Source organism: Poromitra crassiceps (assembly GCF_964638095.1).
Source record: "Poromitra crassiceps genome assembly, chromosome: 4".
NCBI lineage: Eukaryota > Metazoa > Chordata > Actinopteri > Beryciformes > Melamphaidae > Poromitra > Poromitra crassiceps.
Genome location: NC_139626.1, coordinates 24,102,795 through 24,122,164, shown reverse-complemented (window position 1 = coordinate 24,122,164; position 19,370 = coordinate 24,102,795). Strand labels below are relative to the sequence as shown.

Sequence of the window (19,370 nt, the reverse complement as noted above, 5' to 3'; positions counted from 1 at the left end):
GCAGGAGCTTATGACATCATAAGCTCTATATAACCTTTAATTATTTACATTTTTTACTTCAATGTAGAACAGTCATTTCTTACACATGAGATTACTTTTAGTCATAAAGATTATTGAAAGATATTCCATATTCCAGACTGAAATGTTATAACAGAAGTAGAGTATTGGCCAGAATGACATGAACATTTGGACACTTATTCAGCGGGTATCTTGCATGTTGCGTTCAGGTGCACTGTAAAAAAAACAAAAAAAAAATTGGGGCCCCTGTCAGTCAAGGGCCCATGGAATCCTCCACACTTTCCCCCCGCCTGGCTACGGCCCTGAAGCACTGAAGGACTTTTGATCATATGACTATTAATTTGCATTTCACCTAAAAAAAAAAGACGACACTGCTTTCAAGTCTGAAATTTACCTAGATTTGCCAAAAAGATGAACATTTCAGCTTTTCGTCAACTAGCTAGATGATGTCACCGACTGGGTTGACTGATGTAAGGATTTTGAACGTTTTGAATCAGATTAATCTGAACAACCACAATCCAAGTCAGAAACGTGCTGTGAGCCTGTTAATTCTACTGTACTGTACAATCAATCTAGTGACATGACCTAGAGTTTTTGTTTGTTTTTTACCTTTGGCCCAACGGCGTCGGGGATTGCTTTCATGTATGTGACAACAAAACCTCTTCATGCTTTTATTTTCCGAAAGTTTCTAACCGGAAGTCACTCTGGTTTGACGCTGGAAGATGCGGAAGTCCTCGTGAGCTCGCTAGCTCCATGGCTAGCTCTTATTCGCTGACATAACACAGCTCAAAACAAGTTAGAACGCCTGATAATAAAAATGGCCGCAGACGATGTGGCTACTAGTCTCCACCGTCCACCTGTCTGCCTGTGTGTCCTCTGTGGTCTGCCCGCCGCAGGGAAGTCGACGCTGGCCCGGGCAGTCAGCCGGCTCGCTGCGCAGCAGGGCTGGAGATCCCCTGTACTGCCATACGACGACCTAATCCCTGGTCATGCTTTTCAGCTCAGAGTGGTGGAGGATGACGAGGGGCTGCAGCAAACGGTAAAGAACTGCACTTTTAAGGCGAAGTTCAGATGAATGTGCATGTCTTGGTCTAGTGTGGTGACTGAGTAACTGTTTACGATACACATATCGCCTGAACAGACTAGAAAGGTAACAGATTAGCAAGGACAATGATACTCCATACACAGACTCTTTCAGATGTAAAGGGTTAAGATGACACTGACAGACCACTCACTCACTACTGGTCCGGGCCATTAGGGATCATGGTCTGTGCCTGTGGACAGACAGACCATTGACTTATGATTGACTATTGACAGACCAGACCACACTGTTCCGAATCCGGAGCATTAGCGTCCCCTAGTGGTAGAAACCAGTGGTCTGTGGACAGTGCGCTTGTCCAACAACAAAAGTTTTTTTTTAATATATATATTTTTTTTACCTTTTTTGAAATGCAATCACAAAATATCTTTATATAGTAGATTTGCTTTACTCAATTCTTCTTTTAAATACAAAATTATCTCTCACCTTTCCTCAAACTGACCATGGTTGACTAAAACATGTTCCTTTCTAGCAGACTGAATGGAGGTTGCACAGGCGAGCAGTGTTACAGTGCATCGAGCAGTTGTTGAGGAAACCTCAAGGGTTGGTAGAACCAGCGACCAGCTGCCACATCAACACTGCTGCCTGGGGAGAATGCGTCCAAGCTCTGCTGGAACCTAAGAGTCTCAATCCGTCCCCACTTCTCATTCTGCTGGATGACAACTTCTACTACCCAAGCATGAGATATGAAGTGTACCAACTTGCAAGAAAATGTAAGAAGCTCTCTGCTCTGTCTATGTGGAGTGCTCTTGGCTGGCGTTGGTTGAACTGATTTTTTGTGTGGACTGCTCGCTACAGGTTCGCTGGGGTTCTGCCAGGTGTATCTGCACTGTGCTGTGGAGTCGTGCATCAGCAGAAACCAGAGCAGGTCCCAGCCCTTACCCACCGAGGTGATACTGGATATGGCAAAGCGCTTGGAGTCTCCAAATCCACAGAAGAACTCATGGGAGGAGAGCAGCATCGCACTTAACAGCACAGATCATTTGCAGAAGGGGGACATGTAAGACAGTGCAGTAAGCAGCTATGAACACTTAAGTAGTCATGACTGCTTAAACCAGGTATTAATGTGTTGCCTCTGTCCATTTGTCTAAATGGCGTGCCTTCAGCCAGAGGTTGATGGAGTTGATCTCTTCTGCACTGAGCAACCCACTGAGTCCAGTCGATGACAAGGTGGAACAAAAGGCATGTCAATGTTGCTCTCCTCATACCTGTTCAAACATGCTATTGGAATATATATAAATATGCAACTTTATAAGTGGTACAGTTATCTGCCTTGTACTCCGCAGGAGGCTGACCGCCTGAAATGTGTCACTAGTGTGCTTCACCAGTCTGACCAAGCCTGTCGACGCTTGGTCTCTGAAGCCATGAAGAATGCCAGAGGTCAGTCGTGAGCTACGTTAATATTACAGCTTTGAAATTTTGCTAACACTATATCACAAGTCTTCTTAAAATGATAAAATTGTTAAAATGTTAAATTAAAAACAGCATCTGCCTATGTGACCCTGGGTTTAGAAAACAAAGTGCCCCCTGAACGGATGAGGTCTCTGGCAGCTGAGTTGAATGAATCCAAAACAAGATTTCTTCACAACCTGCGAAAGCAATTCCTTCAAGAAGTGCCCATCACCAAAGAAGACCCCATTGATGTGGAGTGTGTGGTGAAAACGGCTGTGGATGTTTTTGACCAAGAGAAAAATAACATTTTAAGAGACTTGAATGACCATGCTTGAAGGGAGAAATGCGACTTGTTCTTGTTTATTTAACAGCTGTGAATATTTTGTTGAATTTGTACAAATGTAGATGTAATCGCATTAAGAAGGCATGAATGAATGTACACTACTTTAGGTACCGTAATTTCCGCACTATAAGCCGCACCGGAGTATAAGCCGCAGCAGCAAAATTGCCTGTTTGTTACATATATAAGCCGCACCGGACTATAAGCCGCAGGTGTTTTAATGTTTTTTTTATTTTTTATTGTGTTTTCATGTTTAATTACCATATGTAAGGGTTCATGCACAGAGGGGATTGTCAGGAAAGAGATGGCTGTTTGAGGAAGCTCCCATTTATTAACATTTCAACACAACACCACCTGTGTTTTTTTTTACAGTGCACACAGTGTCCGCGGTGTGGTGAAAAGAGGGCAAGAGAGGAACTTAAAACAGAAGTGGATTTATAGTTAGAAAGAGTGCTAAAAAAGAGAGATTTTTTTTTTTAATCCATAGATAAGCCGCACCGTTATATAAGCCGTAGGGCCAAAAAACGGGGGAAAAGCCACGGCTTATAGTCCGAAATTTACGGTATTTGTTTAGTACAAAAACCAGCTTGATGTTTTCTAGTCAGTTTTCACTTGTTAGCCCATTGTGACACAGTGAAAAGACTTGAAAATGTACTGTATGTCTCATTTAACAATTTCATTTTTTTGCATTTTAAAATACCATTAATCTGTAAAGAAATAAAGCATTTCAAACTGTTGAAACATTTTCTCAAAGCTAATTTCAAACAATCATTGATATTGTTTCCGCAATTAAGATCAGATTACATTTGTATTTTGTTAGGATTCAAATAATTTACTGATTCATTCAAATAAAATGTCCCTTTGTTTTGTCCACAACACAATCGCCACATGCAAACAATCAATTAGGGGGTTTACTTTCAACCAAGGGTAAAAAAGAAAAAGCTATTTGAAACAACCAGTCACATTACGTCACATCACTTCTTGCTATGCTGTTCCCCTGGATCTATTCAATCAGTACAGTGCAAAATATTGGCTACAATACAAATATGAATCGCTACCAAAAGTAATGTTTAGAGATGGTTATGCACCATAACGAACACACCAACTCTCCCAGAGACCAGTTATATTTTTAAAGTTAATTGAATGGTACCACTTTGTCCAGAAAAAAAGGTTTAATAATTAAATCTATCTGAAATATGATTTGGCATGATCATGCCCTTTGCAGTCACTCTGTACCATGAGGTGTGAATGAATAATATCAAAACAGCAAGCAGAATTATAATAAAGCCGGCTGGATACAAACGACAATGTTTTGAGCAGAAAATGATTCAGACTAAAAATGCCACACCAGTTTCTTCAAGGATTTCTCAGAATGTGTCACAGTTTAACTGAGATGGGAACTTTGGTGCTTACTGCTTAATTAGTTCAACAAACCACACATTGTGTCCATCCAAAACCAAACTGAAAAGCTCATATTGGACTACATAGAATAAGGCATTTTAACAGTACAATTTGTAAGTGTACACACACCCACACACACAGCAAGTAATCGTATTTCTTTTTTAAGTAATTTCAGACAACAGACTGTGTTGTCCCTGCCAACAAAAAGGTAAACTATTTCCCAACTGCAAGCCAACTACTTTGAGGTTAGCACAGACAATTTCAATTTAACTTGAATGACTAAGGTAAAATGTATTCATATACTGCTGTCACTACTAGGTGGACACAGAAAAAACGCTGTGATTGTGAACGCAGCCTAATCAAGATTACATAGAACACGTGTATAGAAGTGTCCCAGTGCTGTTATACTGTATATCGCCGGAACTGTTATATAACCATTGAAAAGTAAATACAAAGGGGTCCAAAAGTCTCCATATGCCACTATTATGCAGGAAAATCACATTTTATGTTGTCCACGGGCAAAATGGCATGCAAAATCATATTTGTCTATGCATATGCAACCACAGATGTTGCATTGGAACGGATGTTCATAGCCATGACAGCCCATGTGAATGGTGTAGAGGATATTATCTGAAAAGTGAATATCACAGTGGAGGCATTTGTGTATTAGCTGCAGGTCCTGTGTGGTCAGGGCGGGGGCAGGTGTACTGGGCTGGCTGTTGCCGATGCTTGAAGAGTGTGTGTGCATGCTGTGCTCGAAGCCGAGTCCCGGCACGGGACTGTAACTCCTGCGGCCTGAGCTGGGAGATTCCTTAGTAGGAGGCGATGTCTGCACCCCATTTGTAGACACGGCAACTGGCGCACCTGAGACCTGATGTATGAGGACGGGCTTCTCGTCTTTAAAGGACTCTGTGTCTGGGGACGCGGGAGTCCGAGACTCGGGTTGTGTAGACAGTTGGTCCAGCGGGTTATCAAACATCAAACCATTAGCGCCCCTGTCGCTGCCATCGCCCTCATGCACCTTGGTGAGGTGCTTATACTCATTGCTATTCAAATGCTGCTGGAGCTCACAAGACAAGTCATTCAGGTAATCTGACTTCGGCACCACCATCGAGGGAGGGCTGAAGTTGATGAGCAGCCGTCTGCCAAAGCCCAGGGAGCCTGTCCTCTTCTGCAGGGCGCTCAACATCCTCTTGTTGGCGAAGGGAGAGCGCACGCCCCTCGTGGGCAGCAGCTTGTGCCGGCGGCGGCGATGGTGCGACAGGTTGCTGCGGTCGCTGCAGCGGAAGGCACAGAGGTCGCACTTGTACGGCTTCTCTCCTGTGTGGGAGCGCATGTGGGCTTCCAAGTGACGCTCGTAAGCTGAGGCAAACGGGCATAGTTGGCAGCGGTGAGGCTTTTCTCCTGGGCGACAACCGGGGGGCAGGGGGGATAAAACAAGGTTAGTGCAAAGAGCTGCCAGATGTAATATAGAAATAATACCTGAGAGGGTATACTTTACTTTTGTGATTAAGGGAACAGTGGCGATGAAACAGATATGAATGAATTTATTCGACAAATTAAAAAATACAATACACACGCGGCATGTGTACATGAAACCCCAAAAAACATAGCCATGCTTTATGGTAATTAACAAGTTGGGCCGTGTCTCAGAGTGCTTGGTTGAAACTACCTGTTTTTATGACCCTTAAATAGACAGACATCCGGGTAGTAGGGGAATTGATAAGATTCTGTCCCATGGATCTCCATATGGGAAGACTTATGTCTAGTATTGTAAATGTATTGAAACCGTCTACACGACTCTCTTTGGGGAGATTGAAACCCATAATTAACAGTTATTATATAACCTCATTTGGATAACTTCTAGTGAATTAAATTATAGTTAAATTAAACCATTTCTAATTTAATTTTGTTGGGGACCACCTGGAACCTCCTCAAGTCAAGTTTATATACCGTAGCCCTTCATTACAATTATGTATCAAGGGGTTTTACCTGCCATTATCCATATCCTTATTAATCCATACTATATGTCTATATACCATACTACATCCTGTACATATACACACTAAATATTGTACAGTACTTTCTCAGGTCCCTGGATGCCACAATAGTCCAAAGTGTGTTTGGATTACCTGTGTGGATACGGATGTGCTCTATTAGACGAGCCATGCCCTTGTTGGCATAACTGCAGTAGCTACACTTGTACTTTCCATCGCAAGTCCTCTCCAAGCCATCCATCTGTAACTCTGATCCTTCCTCCAGCGACACGCTCACCTCCACAGACGGAGGGTCCAGGCCATTCTGCTCACTCTTTCCAGCTACTGAAAACAAACCAACACAGCATGATTGTGACATTGAATGCAGGATAATCAAAGTGATTGTGCTGTTTGAATCGCTCCATTCTCACCTGTTTGAAACGATTCTCCTGGTTCCTTTTCTCCACAGACAGAGCCTGAGATCATGTTGACATGCTGGGTTTGCTGTGTCAGGTATTCTTGGAATTCCTTCACAAAATCCACAGGCTCAGTCTTTATATCTTCCATTTTTCTATTTTCAGTGGTGAATCTTAATTTGACAATCTGTACCTATGAAGACAGAGTGAAAGACGGTTAGCCAGGCGACGCCAGACTCTGTTTTGTATCATCAGAGGCTAGCTAATGTTACCTGCCTATGAAACCAGATTAACAACCACGCTACCGTTAGCCAGCTGCCAAATTAAATCATCGACACTGTTCTACAATCACATCTTACCATTCAGCCTCTGCGAAACATAATTATTTTACGGAGATGTGTGGTATGTGGTACTGGTCTGGTTGGTAGCTGAGAAGATTGGCAAGCCGGCTAAAAAGCCCAACTGCTTCCGGTTCACATAAACGAGTGCTTGCTGCCTTCAAGTAACAAAATCGAATTATGATTGGGGCGAACGACCATATGCGAACTACTCCGAAGAAGCCCAAACTAGCATGAAGTCCCAGATGATTATAAAGAAAAAATATATAAAAATAAAATATTATTAACAACAACAACAACAACAACAACAACAACAACAACAACAACAACAACAACAACAATAATAATAATAACAACAATAACAATATGATATAGCGTTTAGCTAATACATTAAAATAGCATAAAGTACATTTTAGCACCAAGGACGAAATATATAATTTATGATAGATATGGCTCTAGCACAGTCGCCAATGGAAGTCCTGTTTGGAAATGCAACATATATCACTCGTACGAGGGGCATTTGAACGCAGCAACACTGTAAACAAACATGGCTGCCCTGTTGGTCAGGGTTTTCTCAAAGGTGAGAGTCAAATCATCTACTGTTTGACATAGTGTTACTTCTTGTTACAATTGTCGATTAAGTGTGCTGCTGGTTTCCCGCATTGTTTGCTAAATATACATGAAGCGTACCATCAGTACATTATATAGCTAATAAAAATGTTCCGGAACTCTGTCCGTAACGTTAGTTACTAGCAGTGACTGGTTAACGCTAACGCTAATTAGCTTAGCAAAAATGATGCATTGAGAAAGGCTGCACACAAATTGTGTTTCTTCACATCATACGAATGACACATAACTTTGAATATACGATATTTTACTTACTTAATGTAACGTATATGTTGACTTGCAGTTAAACTGGCATTCAACCGGTCACTAGCTCTAAACCAGCATTAACGTTATGCTAGCAAAGACCAACAGCTTAGTTGCACTGACTGACACTGTTGTCTGTCATCTTTTCAGGTTGGCAGACAGATCTCTCGGCCATGGGGTGTATGCCAGGTTGGGCTGCGGGGCAGGTCCACCAGATCTTCCCCCGAGGAGCAGGCTGCTGGTATGGGGCTCTCCTTCCCTCCCCTACAGACCTATTCAGAAGAGGAGGGCATGATGAGGGACGCAGGTGAGCTGTGATAAATGAATCCAGTTAGCTGACATAAATGTGACAGTGACACTGCTGCCAACAGCTGGGGATAAAAAATCCTAAAACACTAAACTCCATCTGTCATGTTTTTGAACAGTGAAAAAGTATGCACAAGAGCGCATCGCCCCGTTTGTGTCAAAGATGGACGACAATTCTGCCATGGATGAGGAACTGATCAAATCCCTTTTTGAACAAGGCGTATGTGTTTGTGTGTTTTTTTTAATCTATAGTAGCCTAGATTAGCATATGTGCCTAAACAGAAATAGTCTAGATGCCCGTCTTTCATTTTAACCAATGACACTGACATCACTTTCACTTGAACCTTCACAGCTTATGGGCATTGAAATTGACCCAGAATACGGCGGCACTGGCTCCACGTTCTTCTCCTCCATTCTGGTCATTGAAGAGCTGGCAAAGGTGGACCCCTCTGTTGCGGTGCTATGTGACATCCAGAATACTCTGATCAACACACTGGTGGCCAACTTGGGCACCCCAGAGCAGAAAGAACAGTACCTCAGCCGACTGGCCACTGACATGGTGAGTATTAGTAATATTACCTTCTGCCTCTTCCAGGTCTCAATGAGCATTCATCTATGAAGAAATACTACATGTTCATTAAATGAGTGCTTCATTTTAATCTGGAGACAGCTTTGCTTTGACTAATTTGTAATCTGTCAGTATTGGTATGTTTTCCCCGTTCCCTGTACATACTGATCTCATGTCACACAGGTCGGTAGCTTCTGCCTGTCTGAGGCAGAGTCGGGGAGTGATGCGTTTTCTTTGAAGACGCGTGCTGAGAAACAGAAGGACTACTACATTATCAATGGATCTAAGATGTGGATCAGTAATGCAGAGCATGCTGGGGTTTTCCTGGTGATGGCCAATGTCGACCCCTCTGCTGTGAGTAATAGGTTGTCTTTCCATTCTCGCTGCATGTTTTCACCTAAAAAAATCATACTAGGCCAGCCATGGCTTCATCATTCGTTTCATGCAGGCGTTCCCAAACTTAAGAATGCCACAGCCCACTTTTGAAATCTGAAAATCTTCCGACGATGCCCACCCAACCCTTTAATCAAAACGCTGATCAACACATGAGACTAAGATTTCCCTATTTCCCTATATATATTTTAAGGCTATTTCATTAACAGAGCATGTGAATTGGGGCAAAATGTCAAATTAATAATCCATCCACATACAAACATTTTGGCAAAATACCCAAAGCCAGATTGCCAACATTTTCTCCCCCCTTAGTCATCAGAAGTATTTGCATGCATAACACATTTGTTGAGACAAACTGTGATGAGCAACAACAGAAAAAAACAAGCTTATTAATGCTACCTTATCTGTAAAGGGGAGACTCGTGGGTACCAATTGAACCCATTTTCATTCAGATATCTTGGGGTGAGAGGTCAAGTGACCCCTTTGAAATAATATTTCCCTTGCCATAATTTAGCCTACATTTGGAGCGTTATGTCCTTCCTGAAAGCTAGCCTGACATGCTTGGTACCCACTGGATGTTTCATATGATATCAGGATCTTCACTCTAGCTTTAAAAATAAGCCTGATACAGCCATTTGATTGCCTGCGAAAATCGGGAGTGTTGGCCCACGGCCCACCACCCACCTGCAGTACCTCCACGGCCCATACTTTTGGAATCACTGATTTCATATGTTTGTACTATGCACGATTTTATGTAAAATACATCATCTAAAGTTACACATTTTCAAATGGTAACCTCTCGCTCTAATGTGTTTATTTAATTTGTATTGATCTTTTACTTAACATTTATCTAACAACTCCCACCCCCACCCCATTACAGCCACTATTGTGCAAATTTGCTCAGTGCAGAATACTCATGATCCTTTTTGTATGTTCTTTCAAAGAGCGATAATTTGTCTGCTAGGTTCAAATATACATATAAAGACTGATGCTTAATTTGATCATTTTCAGGTTAACTGTAGAAAAGTGGCAGGAGTTTAATGTGCACGTCCTCTGTGATTCCAAGTGAAAGGCTAACACACCTTTGATTGACAGGGATACAGAGGCATCACCTGCTTCATGGTGGACAGGGAGACAGAGGGTCTTGAGATTTGCAAGAAGGAGAACAAGCTGGGCCTGCGTGCCTCCTCCACCTGCCCGCTCAACCTTGATAATGTCAAGGTGCAGTCAAATACCTTGTAATGTACTGCACCAATATAAAACTCATACATAATGTGGTCCTTACTGACTCGATGGGCTCTGCCGTAGGTCCCAGAGAAGAACATTTTGGGAAAAGTTGGCCAAGGGTACAAGTATGCCATCGGAATGTTGAATGAGGGGAGGATTGGAATTGCTGCTCAGGTAAGCCGGTGAGACATCCTATCCTAAAACCTGTACCTAAAGCATGCACTTCACGCAAGCTAAAGGGGTTCTATTCAGGAACAAGTGTAGCAGTAAGATTTCAGGTACTGTCTCTAACCTGTTCTTTGTAACTCAGATGCTGGGGCTGGCACAGGGCTGTTTTGACCACACTGTTCCTTACACCAGACAGAGGGTGCAGTTTGGAAAACGCATCTTTGACTTCCAGGTAAAGTTTGCAAATAAGGGTTCATATCCTTAGATCGGTGGTTCTCAAAGTGGGGTCTGGGGACCCCCAGGGGTCCTTGAGGTGGCTTCAGGGGGTCCCCAGCAAAAACGGGAATACTTTATTTTCACTATAATTCCATCCATAAGTAACACAATGACAGCATGTATGACTATTTTGGTCATGGGTTTCATACACTTTTTGTAATGAAACATCTAAAAGCAAAAATCTTATCAGATGGGGACCCTGGGACAAAATCTTATCAAACGTGGTCTAATTTGTGTGAGTTTATAGGGGTCCTTGACGTGAAAACATCTGAGAACCACTGTCTTAGATAACTTGGTTTCACCCGATTTCAGTGACCAGTGTGTTAAACGCTTAGTTCCCCTATGTTTTTGATGGTATGTGTTTCAGGGCATGCAGCACCAAATAGCCCATGTAGCCACACAGATTGAAGCTGCCAGGCTGCTGACCTACAACGCCGCCCGCCTGAAGGAGGCTGGGAGACCGTTCATCAAGGAGGCCTGCATGGCCAAATACTTTGCTGCAGAGGTAAGTTTCCTGATCCATTGACTGCAGTTCAATACAAGGATGTAGGGCTGCAGGATCATGCTTCCAAATATGATAATCCTGATTATTTTTAGTATTGTGATTGATTCTTGGTTTCAGGAAACAAAATTAGTTTATTGCACTTTTGCACCTTATAATTTCATTTTTAAGCAGCATAGCTACAGTCCTGTTTTCTGACTGTGATCCATATTTACATTTATATTTAAAGGTTGTTCACATGTAATGGAAGTGCTTCATATATCACACCAGAACTTTTCAGGGAAAAATATAAGCAACAATTCAATATTGTTGATGTAAACTGTAAAGATGAGAAACACGGTAATGACCTGTGCTCTATGTATGATTTAATAATTGAATGTCTTAATGTCTCCAGTAAACCTCTGTGTAAAAGCAACAACAGGGCTGCTGCACACCATGTAAAGCCTGGGTGGAATGAACATGTAGCAGAACTACACACTGTAGCCAGAGAAGCCTTTAAAATGTGGGTGGAGGCTGGTAAGGTGAGACAGGGGCCTCTGTTTGAGCAGAAAAACTCTCAAATGTGAGGTTTAAATATGCTGTCCGCTTCATTAGTAGGAAGGAGGCATCCCATGAGGGCTGACTCCCTCGCTAGGAAGCTGGGCAACAGCAACTATCATGATTTCTGGAAAGAGGTGAGAGTCATGAATAACTGTACAGCGCCGTTACCATCCAACATAGACGGGGTTTCTGGCTCAGATAAAATTGCTGAACTATGGAAAGAGCACTACTATGAGCCCACAGCCCTCTTTCCATCAATGGCCAGAACATCAACCAGGTCTCCTCCTATAAATATCTAGGGGTGTACATCGATAATATGCTTAACTGGCAGACGCACGTATCAAATATCTGCTCTAGGATTCATCAGCGCCTTAATTTTCTGCGGCGTCTGAGAGTCTTTGGTGTAAGTAGAAATATTATGTTGATTTTTTATAGAACGACCATTGAGTCGGTGCTGCGCTATGGAATAACTAGCTGGTTCGGAAACCTAACGGTTAAGACAAAAGCTCAAATATCCAACTTGGTCAAGACAGCAGGGAAGGTAATGGGGCAGCCCCCACCCCCTGGTCTCCAGGACATACTGTATATGTCCAGTCTGCTACTCGGCAGGCCAACAACATCCTAGATGACCCCTCGCATGTACTGCACTCCCAGTTTGAGCTCTTACAGTCAGGAAGGAGGTACAGGGTCCCTTTGTGCAAACACAATCGTTATAAAAACTTGTTTGTCCCTCAATCAATTAACCTTATTAACACATTCACTGCCAGCTGTTTTTTTTTTTACTGTAGGTAGCTTCTGCCAGAGGGGTTTTTTGAGGATTCTGGCTCATCTTTCAAGACCTGAGGATTCTTTTCTGCTAAGATTTTGTGAACACAAAATATCTAAAAAGAACTAATAGAATGTGTGCTTTCTCTGTCTAAAAGAGTTAGTTTGTAGAGTTAGTAGTTATGTAGGCATTAGCACTTGAATACAGCATGGTTTCAGCGTCTGAAAATTTAAGCTGAGATAAATAGCTTTTTGTGAAATTCGATAGAACAGTCACTTTAACCATTCATTTTTGGCATCAGTAAGACGTCAGACATCTAAACAATAGTTTTGAACAGTAATTTCCTCCATAACAGCAGGAAACACCCCTCTCCTTCAAACTCCTCCCTCCGTGTGTGTTCTTCTTGGCTGCAGCGGGCGTGTCACAAGCTCGTTTCTGTTGCTGCTGTAACCTCGCGTCACCAGGCTCACTGCTTTGCTGCTGCTCCTGTCTGCTGGCGGCCGCTGGGCAAGTCTGGATGGGCTCGCTCGTTTCTTGGAGTTTCGGTTGAGAGCTTTGATGAAGCTTTTGCGATTCTGGTCTTATTTATGCTGCGTGTTTCAAAGTGTGTTCCACCCGTAATCTATTATGCAAATTTGCAATCCCTCACCGCCAGCAATCAGCGTGAAAGCGGAAGCGTTTTCGCCAATCCATTCTACAGTATGAGAATGGTTTCATCGCGCGTTCCCCTGCAGTTTTGGCTCTGCTTTTTCTAGTCTGGGAGAGCACTGTTAGCCTGGGTAAACCCAGCCACCACGTGACCTGCTCTCTCAGTTCCCAGTCACTATAGTGACTGGGAACTGAGAGAGCAGGTCACGTGGTGGCTGGGTTTACCTAGGCTAGAGCACTGTCGCCACTTAGTGGGTCGGTGGAATGGGTTGTACACGTTCGGTGGCTCCAATATTTATATAAGAGATGTAAAAGGGTTAGATGCACATCCCACGGTCAAAAAAAAAAAAAAACTTTTTTTTTTACGTATTAACACGTCATTGGCAGTCAACCGTTGGATTTTTTTTTGACGTATTAACACGTCGTTGGCAGTGAACGTGTTAACACATTGAGTGCCACAGCGCTTCAGTAAAATTGTCTGGAGCCTGTGCCAGATTCACTTCCATTCAGTTGAAAACAGCTATAGAATTTTTTCTATTAGGGCTATATGGACATATAGCCCTATATGGATAATGAAACATTGGACACTCCTGCTTCTTTCAAAGAAGAAATTTTGTTTCTAGACAGTTCCATTATGAAATGACAGCCTCTGAAAGAAGAGCACTTTCAAGGGTTTTCTGCTGTCTTTTTTTTACTTTTCAAGATAAAGTCACTTTTATGAATAGTTTTTGCACTCTAATTTCAAGCACATTCACTGACTCTAGCTACTATTTTCTGATGTAGTGACATGGTGTAGTTCTGTGCAGCCTGCGTGCCCCACCCCCCTCTCCCCCCCTCTCCACCCCTGAGCTGCGGGCTCCTCCCCACACGCACACAGTCTGTTTTCGCAGCCTCCGTTTTTGCCCCGGGCGGATCCCAGCGCAACAAGGAAATGGCAAACGGGACTGAAGGAAAAGGTTTGGCCGTTCGGCTTCGGGTGCTGCCTTTCTGGCAGGGAATCGTGTGGAGAAACTATATGCAGACAGATAGACAGAAGCAGAAGAGCTCAGTTGTGGGCGCGGATCGCAGCCAACTGTCAGCTGCAGACAGAGCAATCTATATGGCTCTGGCTGCAGCATGCATCGGTTTCGCTTTGATCACGGCTAATATGAATTATGATTTTAGGACGTCCACAGACGTCCTTGGCACTTCTCGTTACTTTTTTTTAGGACGTCCACAGACGTCCTTGGCACTCAATGTGTTAATGAGCAGCTAGGAGAGGACAGATGGACCTGAGGACCATGTAGCCTACTACAGATACTTTTTGTACTTGCAACCTGTGTGTGTGTGTGTGTGTGTGTGTGTGTGTGTGTGTGTGTGTGTGTGTGTGTGTGTGTGTGTGTGTGTGTGTGTGTGTGTGTGTGTGTGTGTGTGTGTGAGTGTGAGAGAGAGAGAGAGAGAGAGAGAGCGTGCGCAACTGTGCATGTGTGTGTGGGTGAGTGGCACATCCAGGGTGGGAATGTGGGTGGATGCTAAATGTGTGTGGGGATGATGTCACATGTCATGATAACTGTCATGATAAATTTTATGTTATAGTAGATGTGTTGATGCCCATGGTGTTGGGCTGGTGTTTTTTGTATGTATCACTGCTACTGTTATTTGTATGTTGCACTTGAGCTTGTCGTCCACAACAAGTTTCTCCTAAGGGAGACCAAATAAAATAATCAATCAATCAATCAATCAATGATCTTTTTAACTGTGTTAAAAGTGACAAGTTTATGGCTGGAGATGTCGACCCCTCCGAGGATTTAAACATCAGCTCAGAGATGGTTCACAATGCCATTCTTAAACTTGAAAACAACAAGGCATGTGGTACTGATCACATCTCCGCAGAGCATTTAAAGTTTGCCAGTCACAGAGTCATTCCTCTGCTGGCCCTCTGCCTCTCAGGGTTTGTTAAACATGGCCTTCTGCCAGAATCCATGTTAACAGTTTTACTTGTGCCTGTTATTAAGGACAAGGCTGGTAAAATTAATAGTAAAGAGAATTACAGACCAATTGATCTAGCCAGCATAATCTCTAAAGTACTGGAGAGAATTTTACTGGAGAAAATTGAAATGTATATTCTTACCACTGATAATCAGTATGGTTTTAAACGCAAACATGGAACAGACATGTGTATTTTTGCTCTGAAAGAATTAATAACTAAGTACAAGAGCCAAAACTCAACAATGTTTACTTGTTTTATAGATGCCTCCAAGGCCTTTGACAGTCAACCATAACATACTTTTTAATAAATTGTCGAACTGTGGAGTCCCAAGGCTCATCCTTAGAATTTTAGCATTCTGGTATGCGCATCAGAAAATGCAGGTGTCTTCACTGTCTTGGGGGAACTCTGTGTCTTCTCAGTTTACCGTTGGTAACGGGGTGAGACGGGGGAATCCTTTTTCCCTTTTTTTATAATGTTTATATGGATGACTTGTCCAAACGTCTAAATATGTGCAATACTGGCTGCCTTGTTGGTGAATTTATTTTCAATCACCTTATGTATGCGGATGATTTAGTTGTGTTCTCGCCGTATAGTGCCGGCTTACAACAGCTGCTTAACATATGTTCTCTCTATGGGGTAGAATATGACATCCTTTACAATGCCAAGAAGAGTAACATTATGATTGTACGTTGTAAAGAAGACCGCAAGTAAATTTTTCCTCAGTTTTATTTGAGTGGCAACGTCCTTGCAGTGTGCCACGAGATTAAATATCTTGGCCATTGTATCACTGATGATATGTCTGATGATAATGATATTATGAGACAGCGACGTAAACTGTACGCCCAGGCAAACATGTTGATATGAAAATTCCATATGTGTACAGCTGATGTCAAAGTGTCACTGTTCAGAACGTACTGTACGCCACTGCTCGTCACCTGTGGGGCAGCTACAGAAAAAGCAGCATGAAAAAACTTAATGTGGCTTATAATGATGCTCTACCACTGCTCTTGCGAGTCCCTCGTTGGCATAGTGCCAGTCAGCTATTTGTCACTATGGGTATACCCACACTAAATGCACTTTTGAGAAATCTCATGTACAGATTTATGTGTCGATTAGATGCCTCTGTGAACAGTGTTATTGTGGCCTTAACCAATCCTGCATTAAGCAACACCAGGTTTTATTCTCCTTTGTGGCGACATTGGAGAAAGAGCCTCTATGTTTTATGATGCCTTGTATTTATTTTAGTGTTGTCTTTGCATTTATAATACATTTTTTATGTATTTTATGTCTTGTCTTGTTTTTTATATGGACCTGCACTTGTGTCTGAAATAAAGTTTGAATTGAATTGAATTACATTGTGGAAACTCACAATATAGCGTATGATTACATTGATTGTGCAGCCCTAGAAAGATAGTTTTACTCTCAACTTGTTGGTATATAAATATTTTGTGTTCTGTTCTGTTCTCTCTTACTCAGGTTGCAACTCTAACCACATCTAAATGCATAGAATGGATGGGAGGAGTAGGCTTCACCAAAGACTACCCTATAGAGAAATACTACAGAGACTGTAAAATTGGTGAGCATGGTTGGACAAATATTGACTTATGCATGCATGCATGTTGTTAGTTACATTGTGCATGGTTTGACCCCTACTAAAGCTACAGTGCTGTTCCTTGCCACTCGAGCGTTGTAGGAAGGTCAGCTGTAGTTGTTGTTGATTGGACCAAAGTAGGGAGGAGAGCAGGGCTGATAGTAGTGGCTTTGCTCCCCAGGAGGCCAAGTAATCTGACTCTGCAGGAATTCCCCCCTCTGACCTTGGTGTGCTGAGTGTCATTAAACTAGCACACGCCCAAGGAAGCTGTCAGGCCACAATGTCACTTTTCCTTTCATCACCTCCATTGGAGCTGCTTTTTTGGGGGTGGGGGGGGGGGGGGGGGGGGGGTGTTGGAGAGATGGCAGATTGAGTTGCATAATAAACTAGTTGTTCCCTCATCTCCTGATAGTGAAAGCTGCCCAGTGGGATTTTGAAGAAATTGTCCATGTAATCTGTTGCTTTCTACACCAGGGATGTTTTCTTCATTTCTTGTATTTGTTTTTGTATGCAGGTACCATTTATGAGGGAACAACAAACGTCCAGCTATCCACCATGGCAAAGTTCATCGATAAGGAGTACGACCACTGAACTGACCTAGCTGGAGCCTGATGGCTTTACACTCCTTGGTTTTTATTTAATGACTTTAGTGGGATTCAGGGTGCGACAGCCATTGCTGTAGAGACCTTTCTTACATATTCAAATAGTTTTGCTGCTGTGTCTGATCTTGGTCCTGAATGTCACCATGTTGTGTCCATTCTCCTGTAGGCTAAAGTACAGTATTCTTCTACAGTATACTTCCCACTTCTTAAGGACTAGCGGTTACATTTTCATTTATCATTATTCTGATGTGATATTAGTGTTTGTCCAGTTTCGTTTTCTATGGGTCTGTGAATGACACACAAACAGTGTACGTATGTCTGATATACAGTAGTTATACCTGTTTTGCCACTTTTCTGTCCCTAATGTCTCTTTCAGAATCTCTTCCGTCATCTTTAACTTTGTGAGGAATTATGCCTGGAAAAGCAAATCATAATGTTATACTGTTTTGATCCAGTCCACATATTTCATTGTAATAATAGTATTTTGAAATATGTCGACAGGGATTTGAGTTGAACAAGTCAGTGCCTTCACAATGTATTTTTTTTTATACATTTTTAGGATCCACAAGACTTCAGGGTTGGTAAGCATTTTGTGGAATGTGTTTTCCCCCCTGATATAATAGTTTGTTTAAATCAAAGTAGGTCAATATCTCATCTTAACAGAGCACTCCTTAAGTGTGCACTATAAATAATGTACAGTATCGTGTTAGAAATGTATATGAACGATTTCACATAATCACTAAAGAGATTGTAAAATTTAAAATGTGTTCAGAATTATCTGCAAATAATTTGACAATATCAATAAATGTCAAGTAAGTGCATAGACAGCATGTTTCTTCCCCCAGTATGATTGAGGCATCAGCCGCATCATAAGCTTTGACCAAGTTTTGTCACTAGATGGCAGCATTTTCTTGGCGGACATCAGCACTGAAAGTTGTGGCAGCTACTAATAGAAAGAGCAGTCAATTACCCACATCTTCTAATAGCCTGTCACCACTAATGTTATTTTATATCAATTTAATTATGCCGGCATTTCAGATGGAAGGAACCTGCCTCAGATAATTGTCTCAGAGTGGTAATTTGTCTGTGAGATCAGATTGATTAGATTTCCATTGCCTACATGTGCTGCCTGTATTAAACTAGGTCTATTGTTTTACTTAGACATAAAGTGTGGCCAAGTATAGAGATAATAGCTATTAGCACATCAACTCGTGTAAAAAATGTATGTGTGCATGGCAAGGATACCTGTTCAACAAAGAGAAAACCATTCATCACTGTCCTTACTTCACAGTACCAAACAATGAGGATGGAAGAATATTCAATTCTTAAGTGGAGCGGGTAGTGTGACTGGACAAGGGACTGGCAGTGATGAGGATGTGGCATGCCAAGAGATGATCCACTCAAACACTGCTAGGTATGTTAAGTGAATACATAATATGCATAATAAATAGTTAAACAATACAAGATTATATATATTAGTTGCAATCTCAAATTGAAGCCGTACTGCAAGCAATAAAATAGCTCATCAACATATCAGTACTATTTTACATATTTGTGGCGAATGGTGGTCTTATTGATAGTCTAACTTCATCTGCGTATTGACCATATAACGGTGCAGTTGAAATAATTCCTCAACATATTGAATGTAGAACTTGCAATAATTGGCTTGCTCAGATTCTGTTTGGATTTGCTGATGCCTGTGTGCTGGAGATCAGACAACCAAGAATTGTGGGTCAGACAGAATCACATTGTTAAATTCTAAATAGCATGGCTGATGCCTTACACTTTGTACAATATATATTTTGGGTAAAATTCTCATGTGCAGTTCATGGCACTACAAACTATATGTCAGTGCATAAACTTTTGTTTGTATACAACTAGATTGAACATACACGTTTTCATCATAGGTCCCCTGTTGACTGATTAAATACACCATTCACTTCACTTCTCCAGTCTTGTATAAT

At 42.1% G+C, this 19,370-nt stretch overlaps 3 protein-coding genes across 4 annotated transcripts; 2 read left to right on the top strand and 1 right to left on the bottom strand.

The window, feature by feature from the left end:
• Positions 1–819: 819 nt before the first annotated feature.
• Positions 820–4,737, top strand: pstk (phosphoseryl-tRNA kinase). 2 transcript variants are annotated; one of them, XM_083635424.1, is made up of 6 exons: positions 820–1,057; positions 1,593–1,830; positions 1,916–2,117; positions 2,224–2,299; positions 2,404–2,497; positions 2,630–4,737. In XM_083635424.1, exons 1-6 carry the CDS (start codon positions 836–838, stop codon positions 2,842–2,844), a joined length of 1,047 nt encoding a protein of 348 aa, XP_083491550.1. In that variant the 5' UTR covers positions 820–835; the 3' UTR covers positions 2,845–4,737. The 2 variants fall into 2 exon arrangements, with proteins under 2 accessions (XP_083491550.1, XP_083491549.1); XM_083635423.1 differs by having other exon boundaries at positions 1,590–1,830; positions 2,630–4,736.
• Positions 4,738–4,746: 9 nt separating this feature from the next.
• On the bottom strand, positions 4,747–7,114 carry LOC310775286 (zinc finger protein Pegasus-like; the record flags this gene model as incomplete). Its single annotated transcript, XM_083635422.1, has 4 exons — positions 7,002–7,114; positions 6,658–6,835; positions 6,383–6,571; positions 4,747–5,654 (listed from the first exon to the last, which is right to left on the bottom strand). The coding sequence occupies exons 1-4, from the start codon at positions 7,002–7,004 to the stop codon at positions 4,747–4,749; spliced, it is 1,278 nt and encodes a 425-aa protein (XP_083491548.1). The 5' UTR covers positions 7,005–7,114.
• Positions 7,115–7,527: 413 nt separating this feature from the next.
• On the top strand, positions 7,528–18,167 carry acadsb (acyl-CoA dehydrogenase short/branched chain; the record flags this gene model as incomplete). Its single annotated transcript, XM_083635203.1, has 11 exons — positions 7,528–7,560; positions 8,001–8,157; positions 8,276–8,376; positions 8,509–8,715; positions 8,908–9,078; positions 10,213–10,338; positions 10,426–10,518; positions 10,655–10,744; positions 11,156–11,293; positions 16,690–16,789; positions 17,319–18,167. The coding sequence occupies 11 exons, from the start codon at positions 7,528–7,530 to the stop codon at positions 17,393–17,395; spliced, it is 1,293 nt and encodes a 430-aa protein (XP_083491329.1). The 3' UTR covers positions 17,396–18,167.
• Between the last annotated feature and the right edge of the window lie 1,203 nt (positions 18,168–19,370).

Coding starts and splice junctions, on each gene's coding strand:
- pstk (XM_083635423.1), top strand. CDS start 836: ATGGCCGCAGACGATGTGGCTACTAGTCTCCACCGTCCACCTGTCTGC. Junction 1,831..1,915: donor GTACCAACTTGCAAGAAAAT/GTAAGAAGCTCT, acceptor TGCTCGCTACAG/GTTCGCTGGGGTTCTGCCAG. Junction 2,300..2,403: donor ATGACAAGGTGGAACAAAAG/GCATGTCAATGT, acceptor TGTACTCCGCAG/GAGGCTGACCGCCTGAAATG.